Source organism: Coccinella septempunctata, chromosome 2 (genome assembly GCF_907165205.1).
Source record: "Coccinella septempunctata chromosome 2, icCocSept1.1, whole genome shotgun sequence".
In the NCBI taxonomy this organism is placed as follows: Eukaryota; Metazoa; Arthropoda; class Insecta; order Coleoptera; family Coccinellidae; genus Coccinella; species Coccinella septempunctata.
In genome coordinates, this window is record NC_058190.1 from 16,878,661 (window position 1) to 16,895,057 (window position 16,397).

The 16,397-nt window shown below is 34.1% G+C and overlaps 1 protein-coding gene and 2 long non-coding RNA genes across 3 annotated transcripts; all 3 read right to left on the reverse strand.

Moving 5' to 3' along the window:
• Positions 1 to 1,270: 1,270 nt before the first annotated feature.
• Positions 1,271 to 7,600, reverse strand: LOC123307030. Its single transcript, XM_044889232.1, has 2 exons — positions 6,987 to 7,600; positions 1,271 to 1,973 (listed from the first exon to the last, which is right to left on the reverse strand). Exons 1-2 carry the CDS (start codon positions 7,598 to 7,600, stop codon positions 1,271 to 1,273), a joined length of 1,317 nt encoding a protein of 438 aa, XP_044745167.1.
• A 2,562-nt stretch (positions 7,601 to 10,162) lies between these two features.
• Positions 10,163 to 11,207, reverse strand: LOC123307782. The gene is made up of 3 exons (XR_006537008.1): positions 11,046 to 11,207; positions 10,659 to 10,932; positions 10,163 to 10,596 (listed from the first exon to the last, which is right to left on the reverse strand). It is a non-coding gene; the product is annotated as an uncharacterized LOC123307782 (long non-coding RNA).
• A 1,777-nt stretch (positions 11,208 to 12,984) lies between these two features.
• Positions 12,985 to 13,600, reverse strand: LOC123308064. The gene is made up of 3 exons (XR_006537041.1): positions 13,591 to 13,600; positions 13,500 to 13,528; positions 12,985 to 13,456 (listed from the first exon to the last, which is right to left on the reverse strand). It is a non-coding gene; the product is annotated as an uncharacterized LOC123308064 (long non-coding RNA).
• Positions 13,601 to 16,397: the final 2,797 nt, after the last annotated feature.

Genomic DNA, 16,397 nt, shown 5'->3' on the forward strand with positions numbered 1-16,397 from the left:
CCATTAACATCTGAATTTTCTTATCCAAAAAATGTTTCTCTCTGAACAGGTTATTTTATTATATGCAATGATACAATACTGGTTATTCGTTATACTAATAGGTAGTATTATCTATATGGATCATTTCCATAGAGAGAAGAAATATCATTATGGACAAGACTCAAATCGATTCGTTTTCAGATAGGTAATGAAATAGTTCGCCAAATTCAGAATTATAGTGTAAGCTTGAGATGAAAGAAGTTCAACGGATGCATAGATATACGCACGATGAAATATAAACAGTCATAATCCCATTCGAGAGAGCCAAGATTGGTTCTCTTTCACGTGATTCTTTCCCCTACAAAGGAATGCGATAAAAAATCGTTGAGATATGCCGCCTGGCTTGCAATAATGGAGGAGAAAACGCGCTGCGCCTCTCATTACTTAATTCCTCCGTATACTGATATTCCGCCTGTCTACATCTGCTTGCACAGTACAACGTTGCCATTTTCGGAGGTGCAAACGAGCAAAGAGTCTTTCAGAGTAATTCTTCGATATACAGCTCAGCACACTAGCGCCAGTGATATACACTCGAACTAAAAGATTGTTCAGTACATAAAGGGGGTGCGTTGTGACCTCAAAACGATTTTTTGATATGTTGGTCCCTGAAGCCTCCTGAATCTAACAAGCTAAAAAACAAGGCAAAACGTTGTCACCTCCGATTTTGGAGGTGACATCGATATATATGAGGTGAGAGCGTTAAACGAGTTACTATTTTGGAGGTGGTATTAACACTTTATAACTATATATATATATATATATATATATATATATATATATATATATATATATATATATATATATATATATATATATATATATATATATATATATATATATATATATATATATATATATATAGGTATTGGTTAAGGGTACTCGACTGATACAGGAATTTAATTATTCTCTTTACTCCATGCCGAGCTTTCGGAAATGTTTATTTCCTTCTTCAGGGCCACTACAAATATGAAAACAAAACATCATGAAACCTCAATACACCAAAACAAAATACACTTACAGAATGTGAGGTTTTTTCCTTCTTAATAACTTAATAATATTGTAATAAAACATAAAACAAACATAAATATAAAAGCAATTCTTATGGAGACAAGTCTTAGGATTAAAATACGTAAATATCAAGCTGTCATGTGAATATTTTGAACTACATCTAACCTAACTTGATTATTTTCTTTGGCATATATCACAGATAATGTTGTTTATTATAATTTTGTTAATCTAGTGGACCATCATAGAATTCTTCTCTTTCACGATTTGGATAAGTTAATAAATACGTGTATACATTGCTAAGCCTTTGTACGTCAGTCTTCTTATTTATTGGGTTGGCTTGATTATTTATATTTATCATCTCTAGTTTTAGTCTTTTGTTGTATTTTGGTTGTGTGCAAAGTACTTCTGCACTATCGAAATCAATCTTATGTTCTTTCTCCAATGAGTGAATAGTCAGTGCACAACGAGGGTTCTTAGTTCGTATATCACTTCTGTGTAGCGCTAATCGACTCTTGAGCCACTGGGATGTTTGTCCCACATGGGTGCCGTCACATTCAGAACAGTCAACTTTATACACTACATTCGATTTAAGTAAGGTGGGTGTTGGGTCCTTCAAATTGCTGTAGAGATTCCTAATGGTCTTCGTATTGTACGTAGCTATTTTAACATTTTCTTCTTTAAGGCAGTTTTTAATTTTGTTTGTTAAATTTTTTAAGTTGGGAAGGCTGCCATATTTTGTTGTAGGGTCAATTTCACTTTCCTGAGATCTTGGTTGTTCTTCTATGGAGGTTGTGGTACTCTCATACAATAATTTGTTGAGTAACTGTCTCGGATAAGAATTCTCTTGAAAAATAACATAGAGTTTCTTGATGTTCGCATCCACCAATTCTGGATGACAAATTTTATTTATCCTGTGTTTCATCTCCCTTACACAATTTATCTTCATATTAATCGGATGTTCAGACTTAAAATGAATAAACTTATTGGAGTTCGTGTCTTTCCGATACCAGTCTAGTTTAATTGAGTTATTCATTCGAATAACCCTCGTATCAAGGCAAAGCTCGGCATGGAGTAAAGAGAATAATTAAATTCCTGTATATCAGTCGAGTACCCTTAACCAATACCTATATACTAAAAGTACGACTGTAAAATAGAATATATATATATATATATATATATATATATATATATATATATATATATATATATATATATATATATATATATATATATATATATATATATATATATATAGTTATAAAGTGTTAATACCACCTCCAAAATAGTAACTCGTTTAACGCTCCCACCTCATATATATCGCTGTCACCTCCGAAATCGGAGGTGACAACGTTTTGCCTTGTTTTTTAGCTTGTTAGATTCAGGAGGCTTCAGGGACCAACATATCAAAAAATCGTTTTGAGGTCACAACGCACCCCCTTTATGTACTGAACAATCTTTTAGTTCGAGTGTATATCACTGGCGCTAGTGTGCTGAGCTGTATATCGAAGAATTGCTCTGGAAGACTCTTTGCTCGTTACCACCTCCGAAAATGGCAACGTTGTACTGTGCAAGCAGATGTAGACAGGCGGAATATCAGTATACGGAGGAATTAAGTAAAGAGAGGCGCAGCGCGTTTTCTCCTCCATTATTGCAAGCCAGGCGGCGTATCTCAACGATTTTTTATCGCATTCCTTTGTAGGGGAAAGAATCACGTGAAAGAGAACCAATCTTGGCTCTCTCGAATGGGATTATGACTGTTTATATTTCATCGTGCGTATATCTATGCATCCGTTGAACTTCTTTCATCTCAAGCTAACACTATAATTCTGAATTTGGCGAACTATTTCATTACCTATCTGAAAACGAATCGATTTGAGTCTTGTCCATAATGATATTTCTTCTCTCTATGGAAATGATCCATATAGATAATACTACCTAATAGTCTTGTCCATAATGATATTTCTTCTCTCTATGGAAATGATCCATATAGATAATACTACCTATTAGTATAACGAATAATCAGTATTGTTACATTGCATATAATAAAATAACCTGTTCAGAGAAAAACATTTTTTGGATAAGAAAATTCAGATGTTAATGGTGATGAATATTCAAGGACAATGAGCCAATCCGAAAATTTTCATTTCAGAATCAGGAGAAAAAAATGCTACAAATTTCACAATACCACAGAAATGAACAACGTCGGCTAAACAGAATGTTGGACATTGTGTTATTTCAAATGGAACGCTCTTTATATTTTTCTTGAATCAGATTTCTCAATGATTTTGAGGAATCCTTTGCTCAGAAACATCTCTTTTATTATCGATTATGTTTAAATATTGGATTTTCCCGAAAATTTGAAGAGCTTGTACCATCTCTCTGGTTCAAATATTTCAGTGATGTATCATAAAGAAAATTACCAATTATATCGAAACAAGTAAGATTTTATGAAGAATTCGCCAAAACAGATTTGCATTTTTCGATAGATCATACAGGGTGTAAGGGAAAAAATAAACAATATTGAAGTCTTTGGAAGGCCTCGAGTCAACATATTTTGAAATTGCAACTATATTTTTGTCAAGATATAATGAATCTTCAAAATTAAGTTAATAATATAGATACATACTCGGATACATATGATTGAGATACAGATGATTGATTAACTTCTACTATCTAAAATAAAAAGGAACATAGATAAAATATAGCTATATACAGGATATCTGTAAACAAATGCGAAGGAATAAGGGAGGTGATTCCTTAATGAAAATAAGCGGGGGTATTTCCTGTAAATTTTCCAAATCGACAGCCCTTCCAAGATACAGCCTTTGGAAGGCGATGACGAGTTTACAGTTTTTAATTTTTTTTACAGGTTCTAAAAAACACTGAGTCATAAAACTATACATATTATGAAGCACTGAGTAGATTGTTACCAGTTTCAACTTCGGCAAGCTCGTAGTTTAGGCGGTAAATTGCTATCGAATTTTTCAATGTGTCTCTCCCTTAAATTCAAAAATTTCTGTGGAAATGTTGAAATTTGAGTTATTATGCTATTGTCATAGAAGTATACGAAACTAGCAGGTCGGGGGATCCAAGATTTCGGGCCGATTCACCTTAAAAAAACATAATAAAATGAATTTCGTGAATACCTACCGAGGCTGAAAACCACTATTCTCCGCTATAAAAAATTGGTCCTAAATTGACAGTCGTATTGTGAAAAACGATATGCAGCGGATTCTCTAAACACGAAATAAATTCTGAAATGTTTCGGATCATAAGGTTAATTGAACTTCATTATTCTAAATATTCTTCAATGAATGAAAATATAATATCAACACACATAATTTTTTGATTTATTCGTCATCAAATCATTAAATAAATCGTTTCTCGAAAAGTTTCGAGTCTTGGGGCAAATATAATATTGAATTATTTACATCATTATTTGTCGAACTTCAAAGTTCTGAATGAATTAAAATCTAAACTTGACAATTTACGAGACAGTTTTCGCAAGAGTTTCAATGAAATCTGAAAATTTTCATAATTCTGGAGCATTCTGGACATCAATAATTCTCGAATCATCCATGGCATAAATTCAATTTTATCCAATATAACACGCAAAACGAAATGTTACTCGAACTCATCTTGTGCAATTCTCTCCTGAAAAGCTCGAATCAGGTAGAAAAGTTTGAACCCTTCGTATCAGCATTAACACGTGTTTTGCAGTAAACAGATGCCGATTTCATTTTCAACGGGCAATGTATCCAGGGTCGGGGGGATGAACCAGAGTCTCTGGACGAACGTTTCTCACAACAAGAAGAATTTGAATTTTCATATGAGGGTGAGGGCATTTGTTTCAAAATTTTCAGAGTACAAGGAGTATACAGGGTGTTTCACGAGTAAACAGACAAATGAAAACCGTGAATAGAGGGCATTGCGCTGAGTTCAAAATCACCCCATATACAGGGTGTCCCAAAACTAGTGAATCAAACGTCACACCACGATAGAGTAAACCAAATATTATCGAATGACACCAACATTAGTTCAACGAAACCGTACCGTTTCCAAAATAATCAGAATTTTATTAAAATACCTAAAGTTTCCGATTTTCGAACTATTTTTCTTAATAACAGGGCCAGTTTGTGAAGAAGGATATCGATTTTAAATTATATTGAACTAAGATTATTGTTTTATCTCCCCTAATTGAAATTATTTTAAGTAGTTAATCGATAACCATAACCTAAGTCTCGACCTATGTTGATGTTAATTGAAACAATTGTTTTTTCTACATGATTTTTGATATTCAGATTAAAGAGGGGTGATAATATGGGAGAAAAACGCTATCCTTAATCACAAATTGGCCTTGTGATTGAAAAAATAGTTCGAAAATCGGAAACTTTAGGTTAGGTTTCCTCAGAAACCGTACATTTTCGCTCAACTAATGTTGCTGTCATTCGATAGTATTTGATCTACTCTATCGTGGTGTGACGTTTGTTTCGATAGTTTTGGGGCACCCTATATATAGGTTTCTTCAGTGTTTTTTGAAATTTCTCGAATTTCCGTTCGGCTATAACTCCTGAAATTCTCTATCAAGTCGACTGAAAATTTATTTAGCCTTGAGTTGTTAATTTCATTGAAACAGAGCATTAAAATTGGACAAAAATCTGGACCGGGCTCAATGAGGCTTTACTTAACTTCAAACTCATAAAAACACCGTGTATGTAGTTTTTTAATAATAATTTAAACTTTTTTGTTATCTGCATTATTATTGTCTCAAAATGAATTGATTTTTGGGTTGCCCTTCCTGTTGATCATGTTCTAGAAAAAATTGTTTTGGTCAGACGCCTCTAAGGAATAGAGGACTTCATGAAAAATAGAAATTCTTAATTGATTTCTTTCAAAGAAATGAAATGAATGTGTTCAACAATTATACCATATTCGGTCTTCAAAATAGTCATTCACAATAATGAAATATTTCAAAATTGATAATGCACAAATATGGATGGAAGAACTACGCTAACTAAATATTAAAACTTGATCTTCAGAATTAATCTATTTTTCTATGGACAACTAGTTGTGTGAATGAAAACAAAGAAAGAAATCGCGGGGTGTCAGATCTGGAGATCTAGCAGTCCAATGTTGGGGTCCTACCCTTCAAATGAAATGACCTGAAATACTGATAAATACTTTTGCTGGTGCATGAATATCATCAATGTTTCAATAACAAATTGTAATAAGACCAGACCAATCCATAGATTTCCATAGATCCAATAATGAATATAACGGAATAAGTGAAGAATTCGAAAGTGCATTTATCATACTTATTCGAAGTGCGAACCATTACCTTCACTAAAAGACCAAATGAGGTGAAAATCAATTCGAAAAATTACTTCAGGTCCACGTTGTCCATAAAGAGCGATTTATTCGGAAGATATCGAGTTATAATTATTATTTTCATGATAGCGTAGTTTTTTTTTGCTATTTTTGTTCTTTATCAATAATAAAGCTTATTATCACTGTGAATGATTTATCTGAATAACCAGATATGCTAAAATATCAAAAACGAAAAAATTCAGTTGAACATTTCCAATTCCATTTTTAGATTTCCACATCTGATTGGCGATCATATTCATACCATTAATTATTGTGAAGTAAAAGTCAATATGCAGCGCTGTTTTTTCTAGAGGCATTTCACCACCAAATAATTATTCATTAAAAAATATCCACTGATAAAGCATACCAAAATTTCATTGATTTTGAGAAAATCTATGCAGATACCTGAAAAATTCAAAATTATGACGAAAAAAACTACAAACAGAGTGTTTTGCATGAGTTTAAGTTTGAATATGGCTTCAATGAGTCCGGTCCTGTGTTCGTCAACTTTTAATGTTCTGTTTTATTGAAACTTACAAGCTTAAGCGGATAATGAGTTTTTAGCCGAATACTTCTTCTTCTTCTTCTCTATATATAGGCATTTCTGCCTGTCGTCGTTCCATCGTTTTCGCGGGCGTCCTACACTTCTTCGACCTCCCGGCGACTTATCTCGGGCTATCTTTACTATCCGCTGTTCCGTCATCCTGTTTATGTGTTGGTTCCATTCCCGTTTTCTGTTCTTTACACAAGTGTTAATATTGTCAACCTCGCATATGCGTCTTATGCTTTCATTTGTTTCTCTGTGCCACAATGTTTTTCCTGCAATCTTTCTCAGTGTTTTCATCTCGCTTGTTTCCAGGTATCTTTGAGTTCTACTTGTTTGTGGTCTCGTCTCGGCGGTGTAGGTCATAACTGGTCTAACAATAGATTTGTATATTCTAGATTTTGTTTCCGTTCTTATGTGCTTATTCCTCCATATCGTATCATTCAAACAACCTGCTATTCTGTTGGCTTTCATTGTCTGTTCTCTCACTTCCTCTTCTATATCGTTGTTGTATGTTAACTTGATTCCCAAATATTTAACCGACATCACTTGTTCTATCATCTGGCCATAAATTTCTAATTTGCATCTTATTGGTTCTTTAGAGATTACTACTGATTTTGTTTTTTCTGCTGATATTTTCATATTGAATTTTTTCGCGGTTATATTAAACTGGTGCAGTAGTCTCTGCAGGTCATCTTCATCCTCAGCTATTAGCACAGTATCATCGGCGTAGCACACGAATACAACTGAATTATTTGGAGTTATAGCTGAACAAAAATTCGGGAAATTTGAATAAACTCCTCTGTATATCGGAAACGGAATGCACAAGACACACATATGAGGTGTTTTTGAACTCAGCTCAATGCCCTCTATTCACGGTTTTCGTTTGTCCGTTTACTTGTGAAACAACCTGTGTACTGAAAAATCGCAAAAGATACCTCGAGCAATTAAGAAACGCCTATAAATCGAGGAGTTTCTTTTGATCCGCTATGATGGAAAATGTCAATATCCAGATATTATTATTATTTGGGGTGATTAATCGAAAATCCCCAATATCTCGAAAACCAAGGCACTTTTACCAAACGTTAAATATATATATCTGAACCGCCAAAGAGTCCTCTACGCGCAGGATCCATATTATCCATTCATTACGCCACACCCTCTATAATTATTATCATTATATCAATGTATTGAAAATAAACAGACATGAATACGAGCCAGTTGTTTTGTGAGGTGAAGCCCCTCTTGCTTCAAACATCTTTTAATTATTTTGACTACTATTCACGCAAGATGATTTTTGTTGAAGAATTCAACATTCTTGTAATTATCCGTTCATTTCTTCAAGAGATACCCATTCCCTACCACCTTTGATTATTCAACTCAATGCTAACACTGCTTCAAATGCATTTCATCTTCGGGTTGATTTTTTTGAATTCTACAACTGATGTAACGTTTTCAACCTCCAGCCAAAGAAGAAAAAACAACAGTAATTCTCCTCAAGCTACTGATCACTTGTATTTTCCATATAAATAAATAGATTTGGTATGTCTTCAATCAGTTTGTATAAACGTCAATTATGTTCGTTACATATTTTCGACTCAATATTTTCCGAAGTGATTTGACATTGTGATGAAATACGTAATTACTGAGAGACTCACGTAGAACGGACTACGTAGTACTGATTTAAAACTCAAGAATGTTTCGACAAGCGTCTTAACCCAACATTTTCGTACCATACAGAGTGAAAGGTATCCAATTTCCATGGCCAATCCAGTGCTAAAATGAAAGTGAATGAAGTATAGAAGCTGAAAGTAAAACGTATATCTTTATTGATTCATTCAGGAAAAACATTTATATGGAGTTCCTAATGTCGTGAATATAATGCCCAAAAATTAGACTACTATTTCATACCAGAACAAATTCGGTAAAATTGTCTTTTGAATTAATCCTATATGTCACGGAAAATTTCATTTTCATGCATCATTCATTTTGGGACCTATATGGTATTAAACTCCCCTATCGGACGAAGTATCGTAGACATAAGCATATTTATTCAAAACTGTCCAAATTCATTTACACCGAGATCACGAACCTTATCAATCAATTATCAGCGTATGAAGTTTATTAATACTAGTAAGCCCATAGATCTACCTTTATTGATAGATCTACTTTTTTTGGCAGATCAGTATAGCCATGAGATCCACCTTGTAGGTAGATTCGCCTTTTGTCCGTAGCTCGGGCCTACGGCCCTCGTGATTCGCCTTCCGCCGTAGCTCGAGCCTACGGCCCACGCGATTCGCCTTTCGTCAGTAGCTCGGGCCTTCGGCCCTCGCCATTCACCTTCCGACCGTAGCTCGGGCCTACGGCCCTCGCTTTTAATGATACGCGAATACTATACAATACTGAGTATCACACATAACTCACAGCGTTCGATATATACAGGCATTGTCGCAAATTTCACGAAAAAATACAAATAATCTCATACACAGCTTAAAAATTGGCAAAAATCAGTTATATTCAGTTGGACAGAAGCCTTATAACGGAGATTCCATGCATTCAGTTCATCTTGAATAGAAACTTACAAAGTTCTTTCTTTACGATGAAACAAAAAACTAAGTTGAAATGAGAATAACTGGTCAAAAGTCTATAAAAGTAGAATTTTAACGCAAAAAAAAAAACACCCTGCTATTGTATCCCAATAATCATTATATCATTCCACTCAAATAAGTTATTCGAAAACATTTTTCCTTCCATCTGGAATGATTAAATACAATAATCCTCGTACAATAATCAAAAACTTTAAAAATTGGCCGAAATATGTTATATGGAATGGGAAAGAAGCCTAATTATAAAAATTTCAAGCATCATAATATTTAATTCAGTTTATTTTGAACAAAATCTACAAAATCCTTTCATCTACGATAAGAAAAAAAAAACTAACCTCAAATGACAAAAACTTGGCGAAAGTCTATACATATATAGAATTTTTATGTTAAAACTTACTCATAGATTGTGTTTCAATATGCTTTTTATCATCCCAATAAGCATTTTATTATTCCACTTGAATGAGTTATTTGAAAACATTTCTCCTATTATCTGGAATGAGTAAATATAATAATCCTTGTACACTAATCAAAAAGCTTAAAAATTGGCCAAAATCTGTCATATGGAATTGAAAAGAAGCCTTATTATGAAGATTTCAAGTATTATAACATTTCATTCAGTTTATTTTGAACAAAAACCTACAGAGTCCCTCTCTCTACGATAAGAGTAACAATCTTACCTTAAATGAGAAAACTTGACAAATGTCTATAAATATAGAATTTTAACGCAAAAACTCACTCATAGATTGTGTTTCAATAATCATTATATCATTCCAAATGAATAACTTATCTCAAAACATTTTTCCATAGATCTAGACTAAGAAAATCATCTCCATACACTACCCGATTGCATGGAAGTTGTCAGAAATCTGTTGTATTCAGTTGAAAAAAGGCGAAATAGATCATTTACTTCACATAGAAACTATCCTGAATGATATGCTTTATAAACTTACTCTGAACTACCTCTTTTTTACCAAATAACACTGTCCGAGAAATGATATTATACATTTCTTGATCTGATAAATTTATATGTGCCTGAAAATAAATTTCAATTATGAAATATAGAATCTCCTGGTCGATTTTCTGTGCAGACTCACCCCCAAGAACCGTTTGTTATCTAGAAATTCTTATGTTCATACACCAAGATCAAAGATGTTTCTCATTCTGTGAGTTTGCATGTAATTTGATCTGAAGTACATTATGTAAACTTGACAAATGGATCATATATTTCAAATAGAAACTCTCCTAAACGAACTGCTTCAGGACTTTACCCCTGAAGAAGGATTTTCATTCCAAATACAGTCTCTCCGAGGGATGATAATTGCCATCCTAGGATTTTTTCATTTCCGTATCTGATAAATTGATATGTGCCTGAAAAAAATAAGTATTATTAGTGACAAAAAATACTATCAGTTATAATATTCGATCTCTCATACAGATTCACGTCCAAGAACTGTGTTTTATATCTCAGAATTCATAATAACCTAACTTTCCGATTATGGAAAAAAGTTCAACTGTGATGAGAGCTTCGAAGTTTTATCGTACGGGGAGAAATGTAGTAAATATATTGAATATATCCTTTAATTTCAATAATAATTAAACCTTAAAAATTTGCATCAATTTTTTCACGGTCTGTCAACAGTCAAATGAAAGTAATGAAACTGGCCTAAGGATCCCTCAACACTTCACAGGAAAACACGTTATAGGAATTGAAAAATTATGGAAATTTTAAAATTTTAAGTTATTTTTGGTTGAATAGTGACCTCGACTTTCCCAATATAAATTTATTTTGGCAATTTCAACGCTAAAAATCACGGAATGACTGAAAATATTCAGGGCCAAAACGAAGGTTATGAACGGTGCTTAACTGAGGTGGTTTCGTAATATCGAAAATTGCAAACTTACCTGTACATATTGAGCCGAAATATGGGTAACTGGAGATGCTACAGGCAATGGAGAATGATTCTCTAGCATTTATCTTCCCTATTTTGGCATTATTCATATAATAATCGACTCGAGTTTCCAAAAACTGCAAAAACCCCTTTCGAAACGTCAGAAGTGAAATTACCTCTATGCTCTTGGAAATTAATTTATCAAATTTTCGTAGACGTCAAAAATTTTCAAATTTCTTACGCTTTTTTGGGAAATTTCGTTCGGACTCCGGGAAAAAAAACAGGCCTATTTTAATTTCGGGTCCTTCGAGCTTAGTTCGACACCCATCCCGGCTCTCGAGCTACCGCGGATCTCTCAAGCTAATCAAATAACTTTGGCACCTTTTCGCGAAAATCGTGAATTTCGCGATTTTCTCACGCAATTTTCGGACACTTTTAGACGGGGTAAAAATACGATCTAGGCATTTTCGGAGAGCTCGATTCTTCTTCTAGCGTTCCATGTACCGCTCTACCCGGCCACGCGCCTTCGGCGCTCGCCATTTCAAATTTCCCATACCCTCCACCGACACTTCAACGTGGCAAAAAATTTGATACGATTCAGTGATCATTTTTTATCAACGTTATAGTATTAACTAGTAAGCCCATAGATCTACCTTTATTGATAGATCTACCTTTTTTGGCAGATCAGTATAGCCAGGAGATCCACCTTGTAGGTAGATTCGCCTTCATGGACAGATTCGCCTTTTGTCCGTAGCTCGGGCCTTCGGCCCTCGCGATTCGCCTTCCGCCTGTAGCTCGGGCCTACGGCCCTCGCACTTAATGATACGCGAATACTATACAATACTGAGTATCACACATAACTCACACCGTTCGATATATACAGGCATTGTCGCAAATTTCACGAAAGAAAACAAATAATCTCATACACTGCTCAAAAATTGGCAAAAATCAGTTATATTCAGTTGAACAGAAGCCTTATAACGGAGATTCCATGCATTCAGTTCATCTTGAATTGAAACTCACAAAGTTCTTTCTCTACGATGAAACAAAAAACTAACCTGAAATGAGAATAACTGGCCAAAAGTCTATAAAAGTAGAATTTTAACGCAAAAAACACACCCTGCCATTGTATTCCAATAATCATTATATCATTCCACTCGAATAAGTTATTCGAAAACATTTTTCCTTTTATCTGGAATGATTAAATACAATAATCCTCGTACAATAATCAAAAAGCTTAAAAATTGGCCAAAATCTGTTATATGGAATGGAAAAGAAGCCTAATTAAAAAAATTTCAAGCATCATAATATTTAATTCAGTTCATTTTGAACAAAAATCTACAAAATCCCTTCATCTACGATAAGAAAAAAAACTAACCTCAAATGACAAAAACTTGGCGAAAGTCCATATAAATATAGAATTTTTACGTAAAACCTTACTCATAGATTGTGTTTCAATAATCTTTTTATCATCCCAATAATCATTTTATTATTCCACTTGAATGAGTTAATTGAAAACATTTCTCCTATTTCTGGAATGAGCGAATAGAATAATCCTTGTACACTAATCAAAAAGCTTGAAAATTGGCCAAAATCTGTTATATGGAATTGAAAATAAGCCTAATTATGAAGATTCCAAGTATTATAACATTTAATTCAGTTCATTTCGAACAAAAACCTACAGAGTCCCTCTCTCTACGATAAGAGAAAAATCTTACCTTGAATGAGAAAACTCGACAAATGTCTATAAACATAGAATTTTAACGCAAAAGCTAACTCATAGATTGTGTTTCAATAATCATTATATAATTCCAACAGAATAAGTTATCTCAAAATGTATTTTGCCATAGATCTAGACTAAGAAAATCATCTCCATACACTACCCAATTGCTTGAACGTTGTCAGAAATCTGATGTACTCAGTTGAAAAGAAGAGAAATAGATCATCTACTTCACATGGAAACTCTCCTGAACGAATTGCTTTATGAACTTACTCTGAAAAAACTTTTTTTTACCAAATAACACTGTCCGAGAGATGATATTATACATTTCTTGATCTGATAAATTTATATATGCCTGAAAATAAATTTCAATTATAAAATATAGAATCTCCTGGTCGATTTTCTGTGCAGACTGACCCCCAAGAACTGTTTGTTATCTAGAAATTCTTATGTTCATACACCAAGATTAAGGATGTTTCTCATTCTGTGAGTTTGCATGTAATTTAATCTGAAATCCATTATGTAAACTTGACAAATGGATCATATACTTCAAATACTATCTCTTCTGAAACAATTGCTTAGAAGCTTACCCCTGAAGAAGCTTTTTTTATTTAAAATGAGACTTTCCGAGAGATGATATTTGACATTTGTGAATTTCATACATTTCTTGATATGATGAATTTTTATGTGCCTGAAAAATAAGTATTGTTAGTGACAAAATAAACCTTCAGTTATTACATCTGATTTTGATACAGATTCACGTCCAAGAACTGTCTGTCTTTCATATCTGGAAAATCAATAATAACCTAACTTTCGGATTATGGGGAAAAATTCATCTGTGATGTGAGCTTCGAAGTGCTATCACTGCTATGCTATTGTACGGGGAGAAATGTAGTAAATATATCCTTTAATTTCAATAATAATTAAACCTTAAAAATTTACATCAATTTTTTCACGGTCTGTCAACAGTCTAATGAAACTGGCCTAAGGCTCCGTCAACACTTCTACTCAAATGACAGGAAAACACGTTATACGAATTGAAAAATTATGGAAATTATAAAATTTTAAGTTAGTTTTGGCTGAATAGTGACCTCGACTTTCCTAATATAAATTTATCTTGGCAATTTCAACGCTAAAAATCACGAAATGACTGAAAATATTCAGGGTCAAAACGAAGGTTCTGAACGGTGCTTAACCGAGGTGGTTTCGTAATATCGAAAATTGCAAACTTACCTGTACATATTGAGCCGAAATATGGGTACCTGGAGATGCTACAGGATATGGAGAATGCTTCTCTAGCATTTATCTTCCCTATTTTGGCATTATTCATATAATAATCGACTCGAGTTTCCGAAAACTGCAAAAACCCCTTTCGAAACGTCAGACGTGATGAAATTAACTCTATGCTCTTGGAAATTAATTTATCAAATTTTCGTAGACGTCAAAAATTTTCGAAATTCTTACGCTTTTTTAGGTAATATCGTTCGGGCTCCGGGAAAAAGAACAGGCCTATTTTAATTTCGGGTTCTTCGAGCTTAGTTCGACACCCATCCCGGCTCTCGAGCTACCGCGGATCTCTCAAGCTAATCAAATCATTTTGGTATCTTTTCGCGAAAATCGTGAATTTCGCGATTTTCTCACGCAATTTTCGGACACTTCTAGACGGGGTAAAAATACGATCTAGGCATTTTCGGAAAGCTCGATTCTTACTCTTGCGTTCCATGTACCGCTCTACCCGGCCACGCGCCTTCGGCGCTCACCATTTCAAATTTCCCACACCCTCCCCCGACACTTCAACATGGCAAAAAATTTGATACGATTCGGTGATCATTTTTTATCAACGTTATAGTATTAACTAGTATAGCCAGGAGATCCACCTTGTAGGTAGATTCACCTTTACTGGCAGATTCGCCTTTCGTCCGTAGCTCGGGCCTTCGGCCCTCGCTCGATTCCCCTTTTATAAATATCTAGGCCAAAAACGTTTTTTAAAAGCCCGATCGATTCAAGGCACCTCGTTCTGTGATCGCTGCCAAGCCGTCAAAACTGACGTTAACCTTTAAATCACACTCTGACATCGATTGTCAAAGTGCACTTTCACTTAATTTTCTCTGATAATCAATAGAAAATAATTTAATTTTGTGGAATGTCACTCGATTTTTAATAGACGTCAAAAATTTTCAAAATTCTTACGCTTTTTTAGGTAATATCGTTCGGGCTCCGGGAAAAAAAACAGGCCTATTTTAATTTCGGGTTCTTCGAGCTTAGTTCGACACCCATCCCGGCTCTCGAGCTACCGCGGATCTCTCAAGCTAATCAAATCAAATTGGTACCTTTTCGCGAAAATCGTGAATTTCGCGATTTTCTCACGCAATTTTCGGACACTTCTAGACGGGGTAAAAATACGATCTAGGCATTTTCGGAAAGCTCGATTCTTACTCTTGCGTTCCATTTACCGCTCTACCCGGCCACGCGCCTTCGGCGCTCGCCATTTCAAATTTCCCATACCCTCCACCGACACTTCAACGTGGCAAAAAATTTGATACGATTCAGTGATCATTTTTTATCAACGTTATAGTATTAATTATCTAGTATCGTTCTCGAACTATTTACAGGTTTCAATATGTGTGAATGAATCGGAAGAGCAGCTGTATTCTATATATGAGTAGAATTCGAGCTGTCTTACTTTCTGTCCTCCTAAAATCTGACAACGTTGCGGGAGGTGAGAGCGCACTACTAATAAGAAATATATGCGGAGGTAGTAAGGTCTGATTCGTTTGAAGAAAAATTTTTCGATAAAAATCTTTTCCCCTCTTTAGGTACCCCTGCTATTCACCTTCCCCTCTACATATATAAACAAAAATTATTCCAATTATATAACTCCTTCACCCGGAGGTCAGGTCGCCCAATGAACTTAACGGAGGTAACAACGCACTACGGGTTCATATATATATATATATATATATATATATATATATATATATATATATATATATATATATATATATATATATATATATATATATATATATATATATATATATATATATATATATATATATATATATATATTTGTCCAATAGACGTTTCCAGTCCCGATACGTTTCTAAGGCGACCTGAGACCCACATGATCCGAATGTTTTCTTCGAGTATATATGATGAAATAACGTTAATGAGAATTATAACTCCTTAGGCACACTTAGAGGGGAAAAGAATTCCTTCATTTA

What these genes read in the sequence shown, in the direction of transcription:
- LOC123307030 (XM_044889232.1), bottom strand. Translation starts at nt 7,600, where the DNA reads ATGAAAATATCAGCAGAAAAAACAAAATCAGTAGTAATCTCTAAAGAA. An exon ending in ATAGAGAAGAAGAAGAAGAA is followed by an intron (nt 1,974 to 6,986) that starts GTATTCGGCTAA and finishes AAATTGTGTAAG; the next exon opens with GGAGATGAAACACAGGATAA.